This window comes from Nothoprocta perdicaria, unplaced genomic scaffold (genome assembly GCF_003342845.1).
Source record: "Nothoprocta perdicaria isolate Ctin4 unplaced genomic scaffold, notPer1 scaffold_112, whole genome shotgun sequence".
Taxonomy (NCBI): Eukaryota; Metazoa; Chordata; class Aves; order Tinamiformes; family Tinamidae; genus Nothoprocta; species Nothoprocta perdicaria.
In genome coordinates, this window is record NW_020454228.1 from 1,258,156 (window position 1) to 1,272,675 (window position 14,520).

A 14,520-nucleotide genomic window follows, 5' to 3' on the forward strand; every position below is an offset into this window, starting at 1 on the left:
TGAACGTAAACGGGGATGGGAGTTCTTCTGTCGTTACTTTCAAATATATTTTTAATTTAGGTTCGTTAATTAATTTCTCATGGGTATCAGTCTCCATGCAGTTACGGAAACCTCTAGCTCCACAACAGGCATTTTTATCTATTATTATGAATGTTTGATCTTATTATAATTAATTTCCACTTCATTTAGAACACAGAGGAAGCAAGTGTGCATTTTAAACATCTACTGTCTTCAAGGGTATCTATCTGGTGACATTATAAACCTTCAAAGCAAAGTTCACACCGTCTATTCAGCGGATCAAATACTCTCAAAGAATTATAACTTTAGGATTCAAAAGCAATTGGGACATTTATATAAAACACAAACCCAGCATAACTCAGGCTCATCCCATTGCCTCACCCACCGCACAGCCCCAAACACTTTTACCACAGCAGCCGTTTCCAGCAGCACCTACCCACCGCTACCATAAAAAACCTTCTTAAAAACCATCTTGTGCAGCCTGTCGGCACCATGAGCAACCACAGGTTGTGTGTTCCCCAGCACCCTGCGGGGCCTGGGCGGCCCATGGGGGCAGAAGCTGAGAGAAGAAGTTGTGTTCCCTTCTACTGACCCTCTTGTGGAAGTAGCCGCCTTCAAGGGCAGAGGGGGGCAAGCCCCACAGCCAGATCTCAAGACTTTGGCTAAGGAGGCTCAGTTCCAAAAATGACACCAACTAACTGCTGAAACACTTCTCAGCCCACCTGCTCTTCTAAAGATGAAGCCAAATTAGCCCAGCAAAATCAAAGCCAGGTTTTATTGTCAACGGGGAAAGTCTAATGGGTTGGTAACCGTAAGTGCATTTTTAAACATTTTAAGTTGTGTTTAAATAATTGCATAAAGACACATAGACACTATTTGATCTAACAAATAGTTGTTGTTGTTGTAAACATAAAGTCAATCAGGAATCTCTATATTTTATACTACAACAAACAACTCCAAAATGCACAGAGATTTGAAAAGATTAGTCTAAATCAATTTAAAACTAATTAACTCAACTGTTGTGACTTTCTTAGAAAGCTACAATAAAATACAACCTCTGGGAATTTGAGAACTTTTACTCATGAATAAAAAGACCTGGCAGGAGAAAGGAGTGAAAATGAAAAGTGAATGACCATTAACTCAGCCACAAGAAATTCCAATTACCCACTGAGCAAATAACACCCAAGATGCTATCGCTCACTTTTTCACCTTGAATAATGATAAACCAAATTGATTGCAGATGATTTTTGTTGACCATGTCAGCAGAATTTCATGATTATTTTGCAAGCACTGCATGTGTACATCTTATTTACAATAACCCAGCATGATTGGGTCCTGCTTAGAGCTCTTCAGATACTTTCACAACTGAGGAAGCTATATTATTTTTTAAAAAAGGCATTCGTATCAAACATCTATCTTAAATTAGGGAGAGGAGTAAAATGACAGAAACACTGCAAATCATATTCTGATGCAATGGCTTTGTAAGAAGGGTACTCTACAGAGGAGTAAATACTGAAATAAGTAAACCGCTGGGTGCAGCTTTCTACACTAAATCAAGTTCCTATTTCACGAGAAATTCTGCCCTTTTTCTAGGGATAAACACCACCACATCAAGGGCAGAAGAGGAAGTAATAACAGCAACTATTCAGCATCAACTTCTCTATGCCATATGAAAACAAAATTCACATAATAGCGCTTCCTGAGGTGTTGAAAATTACTCCTTTATTTCCTTTGTTCCACCAATTGATCTAGTTCCATGCGGAAGAGTTGGATAATGTCCTGGATTGCATGACTGCACTAGATGAAGTCTAAGGCAAACTGTGTTTCAATAACTGCTCAGAAAAGGCATCTATCTCCTTAGGAAAACATGGTCAGGGCCTTGCCTAGGCCAGGGACTCTGCACCTGCCTCTTCTTATGGTCAATAGCTTAAGTCAGCCGTGAGCTGTCCCTCTTCCATGGTGCAGCTAAACTAATGGCAGGATCATAGGCCCTAATCCTGTTGAACAAAGAAGCAGAAAATAAACTTTCCTAAAGTTGAGAACTGACAAATTTGCAAAGCCTTCTCCAACCACAGCCACTCAAGGCACAACTACGAGTTCAGGATTACAAGTCTGTAGCTTGCAGTCCAAGTGGGTTCCAACTTACGGAGAAGACCTACTTGCAAAAACCGTGCCCTTTGCCGCAAACATAACACGCAAGTAGGGGGATATTTCATTTTCATAATGCTTCATCTTTCAACTTTAAGGCAAACATTTTCAGCTCATTTGAATTTAAATAAATCTGTTAATCTGTAAGATGACACAAGATGCATTTCATAAGAGCACTCTAGATGTCTCAACTGAATTATTTAACCATACAACTCATTAGGTAGGGATAATCTTTTGGTTGGGCCTGCTAAGAAGGCTTTTTTAATGCTCTTCAGAAACACAGAATTAAAAGTCTGAAGTAGGGCAACTGTTGGAAGAGAGTCTTGTGGTCATGTGAGGTCAAATACGCTTCAAATAGCACAATGAAAACAGCTTAAGTGCTACCATGAAACTTCTTACAATATCGAGTTTACACTGACTAAAATAGGCTCTTAAGTATCTCATAATCTTGACATCTACATTACAGCTCTGTTTACAGACAGAATAAGGTTAGTGAAGTGACACAGCATGTCTGGTTCCAGGAAGAACAACATACAGAGCTGGTGCGGGCAGCCTGGTGAAGGAGGAAACAGTGATCACTAAGCTTCTTGCCTTTTGAAGCGGTAACTTCATCTCGCATATGAAAAATGCTGGATGTCATGCAGATTGCAGTATCACTTATATACTTCTGAATATATTTTAAGTGTCAGGTATGAGAAAAAGAAAACAAATCATCTACTCTTGACAGAAAAATAAAATGCTGACTTATTAGCTGATGAATAGCAAGAAAAAATACTATGAACAAATGAAAAAGCTGAGACACGCTTCTTATTCAATTCTTGATTGTACTAAGATCTTTTTTAATACCTTTTTAAAGCTAAACTAAATAAAGTCTAAATGATTTTGAATGTATTTTACTTAAAGGCTTCATGCTACCATTTCAAATTTTGGTTCTCGTGTTATTTAGCTCAATAGCATGACTTTTAAAAACTCTGATGGAACAAACATTGAAGGTATAAGGAATAAACAGTATTTATTGCCCCTATAAGTAGATACACTCACAAAAACCAACTCTCCTTATTATTGAATAATCTACCTTGTTCCTGGGCCTAAGATATCTGCAACCAATTTCTAGATCCACTGCCACCCATAATCTTCAATCTGGAGTATGTTTCCTTGTCTTTTAAATATGATTATATAGAAATGAAATTGTTCAAATTTGAATACAAAGATGACAAAAGGTGAATATCATGGCTGAACTCTTGAGGGCTCCAAGTAAATTTCTTAAATCTGTTTTACTTAATAAAGGTAATTCATCTCTATGCCTGGCTTACTGTAATTGGACACAGTTTTTCCTGCCATCATCTTGTTCTTCAGAAGATACATAAACTCAACAATACTGCAGCAGCAAAAGTGTGACCTTTTTCCCTGCACTGAATTCAGAAGCCACATCTGATGGGGTAAAAGCAGCAGAATTGCTACTGGGGAAAAAAAAAAGAAAAAAGGAAACTTCACAATAAAACCCCACAAGAGCACATGACCTCCCCTCACCTCCAAAACTAACTTGACAAAGATACATAAGGATACTGGAAAAGAAAAACATCTGGTCTAAACCCTCTCTTAAAATACATGATGTCTACGAGCATGCACAACATATACTAGAATTGTGTGCACGCATATTCCACCAAACATCTACTTACCTCTCCAACAACTTCAATGATGTCACCGACTTTTAATTCCAGTTCATCTTCATTTTGAGGCATGTAGCTGAAAGCCACCTGGCATCTTCTCCGCCTGCTTCTCTCTCCTGTTGGGCATGAAAGAGACAGGGAGACTATGAAATGAAAATGCAAGTAATACACTCCACGCCAAACAAGCCATAGGACAGGATTAAGAAGATGAAGTAGAATTCTTTGAGCACTATTAAAACAAAGTGAACATTTGCAACGTCTACCACACAGGCCCAGAGCCAATTAACAAGAAAAGAGCGGAACAGAGCCTTATGGAGCATATTATTTCTTTCAACTACTTTCCTAATTTGATGCAATTAATAGCACATAGCATTTGGATGAAAATAAACTGTTTTTTTTTTTTTCTTTCGGTGATATAACTCAACAGCCAAAATCTGACAGACATTGCCTCCAATGACAGGACGGAAGAACTTTATCCAAAGGAATTGTTCCAGGTAAATTTGCTACAATTTCTAGCTCTATGCAAATGAGGCAAAACCAGAAAAGTTAATATGAGATTAAACAAAACTGAAGGAAAAACCCTTCCAAGTCCTTCCTCCTCGCCACCAAAGCCAGGCTCACCACTGAGCTGTTGTGCTCAAGGCCTGCCAGTGCTGGTAGCCACCTAAGCTGGTTAGCAGAGCAGACAGAGCAGAGCAGACACCAGCTCTCTCTGACGCTCCAGCCTGGGCTCCAGCCTCACCATGACGAGCTGGTGAGAGGGTGCAGCTCCGAACACAGCTGGAGACATGTTTGAGTTCATAGCTGAGCAACAGTAAGACCCTTTACTTGACCTTTCTGCCACACATTTTTCAGCAAGACAGACAGATGAGAAGATTCTCTTCCATGAGCACACGTACGACTTGCAGTTGTATGACTTGCAGCAGAGTGGAGGAGAGAACTTCCCAAAATGAACTTGCTGAAGCAATAATCATCTCTGGTAGCTTGCAAGCCTCTGTTAGCTCAGGGAAAAGCCACTGCAGTGAAAGAATCATAACCACGCTGAATGAAACCATTCAAAACTCAGAATTCACTGCTTCACCTCTTCTCTGGAAGCTTTGCAACGTAGTACCATAATACATCATATTATTTTTACATACAGATGGGCACATGCACTCGTATACACACACTTTGCACTAACAAAAAACAGCGTACAAGCAAGTACATTTAATTGTTCCGCTCCTCTAATGCCCATGGAAATCAGTCACAGAAATCCTGTCCGAGACTGACATTCATTTACAAAAATGGATTTCATGGTCAGATTGTTAGTGCCCCTGCAACAACATTCCCTGCTAATACTATCCTAGGATGAACAAAGAGTCATAAAACAGTGTGCTTGTTTCTGAAAGAAAATCCATTAACTAAAAGAAGAGCAAGCCGGCACAGGGGGAGGTACTGAGCTTGTCTCACTGGAGCGTTAGCGCCGCTGTAACAGTGCATGTGTGGTAGCTCTTCCAATGGTAAAACTGAGGCCGTCATGCAATGTAGCCAAACTTGATCAGATTGGCTTTTTTCCCCATCTGCAGATGTCTGTTCATTCCTCTCCATTTAAACTGAACCTAAACTGACCAATCCACACAACTGCATCCAATAGAGCAGAGCAGATCTGAAAACAGGTCAGAGTCAACAAGGAAAACATACAACAAAGCTACTAGCAAACAAAAACTTTGGTTTTGTCAAAACAATATTCCCACACCGGCATCGCAGATTTATTGTGTGCTTTCCCACTGGCAGCAGGTGCCTCAAGGAAACCTTGGGAATACGGCAGTCAGCTGCGGAGCCGTCTGCATATCAGCAGTGAAGTCTCAGCCTGCTCTCGGCCTTGCTCTCTTCTGCTAACACTGCCCTCACTGCAGAGGACCAGCACGGCCCGTGCCATGCCAGACACAGGATGGATGACACTAAAATGTGACCACTTTGATCCTTTGGTGTAAAGTTAATTTTAAACCATATGGAGAGCAATGCAGTAAAGAAGGCAGATTCTTTGCAAACTAATAAGCCTTTTTCTTACTTGCAAATTACTGAAGAAACTATTTTGTAGGAGATTCTCCACATTTTCCTGGGCATAAACAAGGGATTTACTTGCAAGCGAAAAGTTATTGATCAGTAAAGAGGGAGGTAATAAATTCAGTACTTTAGAACTGCAAAAAGTGTGTTGCAAATTCCTTGCTGGGCTTTGAAATGCTTAAAAAGATGGAGGAAAAAAAGAATTTTAAAAAGATCAGTGAACTTGTACCGGCCGACGGGTAACAAGCTGTAGCAAATAACCTGCTGCGGGCAACACCACACTGCGCTGCTCCTGCTGGCTGCAGGTTTAGGCTTTTTAATTTGCCAACATCAAAAGGGTTTTGAAGAGAGCTGTGAGGTGCAGGTTGGAACCATCCATGCTCTACTGTAGCTGGAATAAGCTCTCACATAGAAATAATGTCACTCACCCTCTTGAAAGTCGCTGGCTCCCATTTGATGCCGTTTTAATGAACCTGGAGAAGGAAAAGCCCTGCGCCTAGTTTGTGTGCTCTGTTCCTAAAGGAGGGCACGGGCCTCCAGAGGCATTTGCTGCCCATGGACAAGAGGGCTAAACGGGCCGTATCTGCAGAGCCTGCTGCACCAGCAGCAACAGCCCCACGGCCCCCATGCCCACGCTGCAAAGCTGTGTGGAAACCACCGAATCCTCACAAAATTCCTGCTCATCTGTCCAGGGAGGCAAGAAAAGAGCCTCGCCAGTGCTGCAAGCATCCGGAGATTCACCTCTCCGCGTGGGATGTCTAAACCTGGGCCTATCGCTCGGGAAGAGAATAAAATGGAGAGAAGCTGAATTCCTCCAGAGGACATTTAGCTTCCTTATAGAAACAGACAGTTAAAGCAAGCAGATGAGTGATTCTCGGGAGGTGCCTCTCTCTCTCTACTGGTGCGCCTAGGTCAGACTCTGACATCTCACCAGACAAGATGGTACCTGCATTTTAGACACTTGAAAAGATGATCTTCCAGGGAACAAGTATAATGTGTTTTACAGCAGTGTTTGTTTCCTTGGTTTCTCAAAAGCCACGCGGGTGTCCGTGGCTGCAGACTTGTACCAAGTTCCGGGGGTTTCCCGCAGCTTTTCACAGCCACACACCGGACATGCAGGCCACACACGGAAGGGGAGATGTCTACAGGACGATCTCCTAGATCCAGGACCTGGAGAGCCTGCTCCTTGGTACCCCATGCTTGAGTAAAGAATGAAGCAGCTTCGAAATACAGAAGAATTTCCCAGTCCAGAATAGAACTGGGAAGCCAATGTCCCACATCTCTCCTTGCTGAGAGCATGCACCAAAATGTTCCACAATCTCTTCCAAACTAGGCCATGCAGTTTTGTGGTTGGATCTTTTTTTAAAGCAGGGCCATTGCTGTGGAAATTGCACACACCAGGTCTGGGAACAGGACAGGCTGGAATCAAGATTCGCAGTGTGAGGAGCCAAAAGACTTCTTCCTCTGCACCCAAGTCCTTTCAAACCTGCTCAGGCGCCGAGCAGCTCCCTCCATCCCTCCCTTTGGGCTGGCTGGGCAGGCTTGGGGAAACCGCAAAGGGAAACTGAGATCTTGCGATGTCCTTGAGGCAGCAGAATTCAGCAAACTGCTTCATAAAGCAGCAGGTCTGTGAGGAGGAAGAGGACAAGTGGGAGGAAGAGTTTCTGGTTCTGCGCTGCAGTTTTCCCTGCGTGCAGCATAAGCCGCCCAGCAACCCCAGCTGCGCTTCCCGCCTCCTGCTGCCGGAGCTAAATCCGTAGCTGAGGGGAACTGGTTCAGTCTACCCTGTGCTCTGGCGAGACAAGCCGGGCCGAGACGTGACTCACTTCGAAACCAGCTCTAAATTTACTGCTGGGCACAAAGACAAAAGGCAGCTCCTGGACAACTACGGGACAGCCTTACACTTTTAGGCCATACCTTAATTTATTTTGAGGATACCAATGGAGTTATAGGTTGGTATATATCATTTGGTGTGGTTATAGTTGCATTGGGCTGCCAGCCTCAAGAGTTATGGCACCATCTATTTTTCATTAGTAATCACTGAACTGCATCAAAATGCAAACTTAAAGAAAATGTCTGAGCTCGTAATTTTGTTCTGGGTAAAATTCTTCTTAAAAACACTACCCTCAGTAGGTGCTTTTGTGAAATGGAGTTTTTCCTCCTAGAGGAATCTGGCAGTGTTTTTCTGACCTGGGATATGCCATGTCAATTCTTATTCCCTCATCACCCACACACTGTTGGAAGGGTGAAAGCTTTTGGATGGACAACAAAAAATCCCTGCTGAGGTCTGTAGCTGAAAACAGAAGTAAGCTGGGACTATCCTAAACAAAAAAAAATAGAGAAAAATTATTTTGAATTTGTGAAATGAATACACTGGAGGATAGAACAACGAGCTGCAGGCAAGGGAGGGACATCTTAGGCACTCCTAGTACTCCCAGCAATTGTGTTACGTAGAGGTGCAGTGTTTTCCTGCAGGCAGATGAAGCGGCAGGCGCTCCGCTTCCGTGTGCGCAGCCCAGTCATGGAGACGCAGGATTCCACTGAACACGACCCACCACGACGGGAGATGCCCCCAGGGCCAGCGAGAGGTTACTGCGAGGCTCCGCTGTTAATGAAGAGGTTGCTTGCTCTTGCTAGCCTGGGGTTTAAAAAGTGGATATAAAATGTATGGAAACTGCTGGAAGTACAGCATCAAGAATACAGTCAAACCATCACCCCACCATGTCCCTAAGTGCCTCATCTACACGTTTCTTGAACTCTTAACAGGGACGGGGACTCCACTGCTTCCCTGGGCAGCCTGTTCCAATGCTTGACCACTCTTCCCATATAGAAATTTGTCCTGATGTCTAACCTGAACCTCCCCTGGCACAACTTGAGGCCATTTCCTCTTGTCCTATCTGTAGTTACTCTGGAGAAGAGACTGATCCCCACCTCACCACAACCTCCTTTCGGATAGTTGTAGAAAGCGATAAGGTCTCTCCTGAGTCTCCTTTTCTCCAGGCTAAATACCCGCAGTTCCCTCAGCCAGTCTTCATAAGGTCTGCGCTCCAGCCCCTTCCACAGCTTCGTTGCCCTTCTTTGGACGCACTCCAGCACCTCCATGTCTGTCTTGTAGTGAGGGGCCCAAAACTGAACACAGGATTTGAGGTGCAGCCTCACCAGCGCCAAGTACAGGGGGACAGTCATTTCCCTGGTCCTGCTGGCTGTGCTGTTCCTGATACCATCCAGGAGGCCGCTGGCCCTCTTGGCACCCTGGCACACTGCTGGCTCCTGTTCAGCCCACTGTTGACCAACATGCCCAGACCCTTGTCTGCCACGCGGCTCTCCGGCCACCGCCCCAGGGCTGTAGCGCTCCATGGGGATGTTGTGATTGAAGTTCAGGACCTGGCACTCGGCCTTGCTGAACCTCACACGGTTGGCCTCAGCCCATTGATCCAGTCTGTCCAGATCCATCAGCAGAGCTTTCCTACCCTCAGGCAAGAGCAACTCTTCCTCCTGACTTGGTGTCATCTGGGGGACCAGCCCCAACACTGAACCCTGGGGAACACTGCCCATGACCGGGCACCAGCAGGATTTAACCCCATTCACCACCAGTGGGCCCGGCCATCCAGCCAGTCCTTCACCTGGGGAAGAGTCCTCCTGTCTGAGCCACGAGCTGCCAGCTTCTCCAGGAGGAGGCAGTGGGAGATGGTGTCAAAGGCCCCACTGATGTCTAAGCAGGGCATGTCCACAGCCCTTCCCTCATCCATGAGGCGGGTCACCTGGCCACAGAAGGAGATCAGGTTGGTGAGGCAGGACCTGCCTTTCATGAACCAGTGTTGGCTGGGCCTGATCCCCTGGTTTTGCAAAACCTCTTTGCATCGCTCTCCTGAGAAATAGCTGATTAACCCCCAAATGATGGCAAATTGCTGCTGTGGCCTGTCCACTTCCTTTATGTTCCTTTGCATCATTCACACTACTTCAAACGCTTGTGAACGGCAGCACTTTGCACATTACAGGGGATGAGGCAAGCAGCTCTAATCGTGGCACCGTTGGGCACGTTCAGCTTAATTTGGGCTCTCCTCTTTTTCCTAAGTAAACTGATTTAAATTAAATCACATGGTTGCTACATAGCAAGTTGCAGAAGCACTACCTTTTTGCATTCCTATGTTGCTTGTCAGAAGACCGACTTCTGCCCAACTTGCCTTAAAAATATGTAAGTAAAAGGAGAACTCTTAAAAAGCCTTTTTTTAAATGCCAACAGCTGTAAAACTTCACTTTTAGCTATCAGACTACCGATGTTTTGTGGCAGGTTCTCAGATTTTGTACTGGCCCCACAATGTAGGAGTACTGTCTCAAGTAAGTCCCTCTCATCAAAGGGCTAGAACTCCATCATGAGGGGTTTATTTCCTCTCCGCTAGTAGCAACATGAATCAAACAAAGGCCTCAAGAAAGGATGGAAAGATGCAAAGATTACAGCAACTAACTTTCCAGTCTCTGCTCTCACAACAGCTATTAAAATGAACATAGGCAATAAAACAACAACACTTACAGAAAAGGAAACTCCGTCACATCTGGCACGTAGAATATCACTCAGATTTTTAACCTAAATAATCATTTTCCTCTAGAATTTCATTTATTAGACATGCAGTTTATACTAGGTAAACATTTACATTTACACATACAATTTAAATATTCCTTCCGAAATCCTTAAGGGCAAAGTTAAACTGAAAAAAAAAAAATCAACACAACTCGGACAAAATCTAGCAAACTACACCCCATTTGCCTTGGGCCATGAATTGCGACAAATTCTGAATTCTCCCGTGCCTTGGAGTGAAGGCAGACTGTAATGCTGGTGTACCAGGGAGGCGGCTTGTGCAGCCCGATGCCACCACTCTGCTCCTGCTGCTCAAGACAAATGAAGACACGTCCCCAGGGCATACCAAGGCACGTATATCAAGACACGTATACCAAGGCACGCATATCAAGACACAACACGCGTATCAAGACACATGTGTATATGAAGACCCACAGCACACGTCTATCAGGACACACGTCTATGAGGCCACGGCCTCCTCAGGGTGCCGCCTGCAGCGGTGGGTGAGCCAGGACACGCTCCGGGCCTCGCAGGGCAGCGCGCGGCGCTGGTGCCGCCACCACACGACAGCCCATGGGAAGCCGGGAAACCGGCCCTTGCGCCGCTCGTGTCACACGCCTTGGAATTCCCTGCCCACTGCTATCCCCGAAAACAACCTGCCTTTCTGAAAGGGCATGCTACCGTATCCTGCATCATCCGGGGGCTGCCCAACGGCCTGGGAACATATACGTTATATATATATATATATATATATGTTCAGGAGAGCAATAAGAGAACACAGTAGGTCAGCACAAAACAAATACTGTTGCAGCCCCAGCTGCCACTAGCCATAGGGCAACTGAGCTCGCACTTGGCTTCACGTGAAGGTGTCTTGGGGTAACGAAGGTGACAGTTGACATTCAGTGCACCACAGTCATCTTGCAAAAGGAACTGTCTCACATACCGCTTGGACAGTTCATTCATGGATAGATTCATGGATAGATCAGGTGGGTATCAGCATTCTCCAACGCACATCAGCAGAAATGGCAAAAAAAAGAAAGAACCAAAGGGCTGCGTGTTTGGGAAGTCACCACCTCTAACACAGGAGCAGAACAAGCTGCTCCAGGCAATGGTAGAGATAAACAGGGAAACGTGTTTCCCAATATCCATTTCTACTTTTCTCGGCAGCATCATGAGCTTTTAGTGGGAAAAACTCCGAATACTACAGGAGTTTTCCTGTATCATTTGGTTTGTTCCCCTCATTCAAACAAGCCTCCTAGGTATTTATAAGCACTCATTTTCAGCAAACTAAACTGCCCAACTGTTACAAGCAATGGCTTGTGATATGGCAACTAGTAATTCAGACCATTAATAATTTGTCATTTCCAAAAGATGCCACAAAAATGTCCTTTTTTTTTTTTTTTTTTTTTTTTTGGTCATGTTCTTCCAACCTTTTTCACAAGAGCCAAATACATTCAAGCAAGCTTAGAGGAGGGTGGCTAATGAAGAGAGTCCAACACGCTCCATCCCTTCCTTACCGCCTTCTGCCTTCGGCTGCCTCATGCCTTGCTGCCTCCTGCCGTTTCTCCCAGCAAGCAGACCTTGAAAGTCAGAGCCCTCGGGTGCCGAGCGCGCCGGCAGGCTACGTGGCCCCGAGTGCCAGGGTTTGCCTGGCTGGCAGCGCGGCCGCCAGCGCCAGGCGGCCCGTGAGCAGCGCCCGGGTGCTCCGCAGCGCCCGGCACCGCTCCCGAGTGACTCTGAATGCCGACCCTCCTCCTGCTGCCTCACGCCGAACTCCCATCACATTCTCCTTCAGGCTTCCTGGCATCCTCAGCTTGGGGACTTTCAGGGGTTCTTTTCGGTACATCACCTCTCACAAGGAAAGTGTTGTTCTGGGCACTTCCTTACACCTCTGTAACTTCATTAATGTTCAGTTACATTTTCAAGCAACATTTTCAAGGCGTGAGCTCCATCACGTTTGTGGACAGCTCCCAGGCAGACACCGAAAAGCCATTTAGAGAAGCCCTCCTATGGCCCAATCTCTCCGAGCCAGTTCACGTTACCCATGCTTTGTCCCGCTTCAGAGCATTCCTCTGGACACAAAAACATTCCTAAAGGTCTGGAAGCCTCTCCAAGCACAACTCTCATCAAACAAAATTAACCAGCAGCAGCAGAATTTCTATGCCGCTCTGCGCTACCGCAGCGCCAATAAAGCAAGTGATGCCCAAGCCCGGGAAGAAAACTCTCCCACTAGCCTGTCTGCTTGCGCCGTGTGCCTGTCGGCCAGCCTCAGGCATCTGCACGGGCCTCCGTGCACAGTCCAGGCAGACACAAGCCGGACTTACTGCCATTTCTTGTGAAGCAGGAGCTTTATTACAGGCCAATCATGTAAATCAGATCATGCCCACTGCGTTCGAGGCAGCCTGCGCTTTCCTTGCATTTCATGCAACTTCCACACACGTTCGCATATCACTCCGCTGCCACAGATCACTGAGCACTGCGCAGGCCTCTCAGGAGAATAATTAGGATGATAAAAATGTTTGCTGCCAAACACACATGTATTTTTACATACAAAACATTGCAGGCACTTAAATAGCAGCTGTGATCACCAGCCTGTTAGCCACTGCTTGGTCATCTTTGCTGTATTTATCAGGAATCAGGCCCATTCCAGAGATTTCCATTCATCTCCCCCTCGGAGGCCTAATTTGGTCATAATGACCACGGTACTTGAAAGTTAACAAATGGGGAATATCTGCAAGCATATGTAGATATTTAGACACATAAAAGCTCAAGTTGACTTTAAAGGGAGCCTTATAAAGTCTCATAAGCACTTCGCAAAATCGCTTCCCTAGTTGCTACCTTTTTAGCACTAGCTAAAAGCTCTAGCTTTTTAGAGGTTGCTATTGCAAGATAAATAGCCAAGGTAGACAGACACAAACCACATGACAGAATAAGTTATAATCCTGAGCTGCAAAAAAGAGAAAGAGAAAACAGGAATTGCTCAGTGTTAAGAGATGAAAGGGGTCCCCAATTGCTTCCATTTTAAGAAGCCAAAAGTCACTCCGAAGGATAAGGCAGAATCGCTCAGCAGAGCAGGGCACAGAAGCTGCAGAGCAAGAAGCACTTTACAACTGCAGGAAGAGACACCAGTCGACACGATACCGACACGATACAGTACTTGCTAGCTACACACGTAACCTAAATGCTGCTACTCGCAGCTGTGAGATACCCCACGGCTTCAGCTTTTTTCTGTTTCTCTATTAATCTGCTTTGTTGCATAACTAATAAAAATCAAAATCCCACAGGGATGCATTCGCGGCTTTAGCGGAACAAAATCTAAAAGAAATTAAAAAGTAGGAACACTTGGATGTGCTTTGCAGATAATCTCTCTGTTTATGGGGAGGAAAAGATGCTCCTCCAGATGCCAAAAAGACATGTGTTGTAAGACAAGTTCCTCCCCATAACAAATGCCAACTGCTAAAGCATAAGAACATAAATCCACACAGCTTTTATAAATATGCTACTGGCAACAGGATTAACACGGTCACGAGTTTAACCTTATATTCCAGCTGTGTGCGGTGACAGGCACAGTCGGTCTCCAACCCTCTTCCACCTGTCCTGACCAATGTGTCCATTCTCCACCAGCTTGGAAGAACAGGTACAAAAATACTTCCGTTCAGACAGCTCATTTAAGTATTATCTACACAGAGGCAGCTGAAAATCTTACTGCCCTCTCAGCCACGGATCATTTGCAACTTCACCTTGGTTTTTACATCTATTGCACATAAGGCACCTGCTTTAATTGCTTCCTCTGCCCCTGGAGCCACCACTGAGGGTCCACCTGATGTTCTCACTGGTTTAGAGGGTCCCAAATACACGGTCTAGTGCCATGGCACATCTCTTCAAACACTGACCCTGCTCCTAGCAGTTGGTATCATCCCACAAAGGAAACACACAGCCAAATGCAATGCAAACAGTACATGTTCCCAGGGAGGAAAGCTGTCCACAGCTCCCTCTGCCCTCCTAGAGTCCAACATCTTTGAAAGCTCTTCTATCATGGGCTTTACCTGACCACTCTGTGGT

At 45.2% G+C, this 14,520-nt stretch overlaps 1 protein-coding gene across 2 annotated transcripts in view; it reads right to left on the reverse strand.

Moving 5' to 3' along the window:
- The window catches only part of SH3KBP1 (SH3 domain containing kinase binding protein 1), a 197,453-nt gene that overhangs the window by 95,561 nt on the left and 87,372 nt on the right, over window positions 1-14,520 (reverse strand). For both annotated transcript variants that reach the window (XM_026052165.1, XM_026052158.1), the window contains exon 4: window positions 3,846-3,952. In XM_026052165.1, the coding sequence (XP_025907950.1) occupies window positions 3,846-3,952 (107 nt within the window). The remainder of the gene's footprint in view (window positions 1-3,845; window positions 3,953-14,520) is intronic.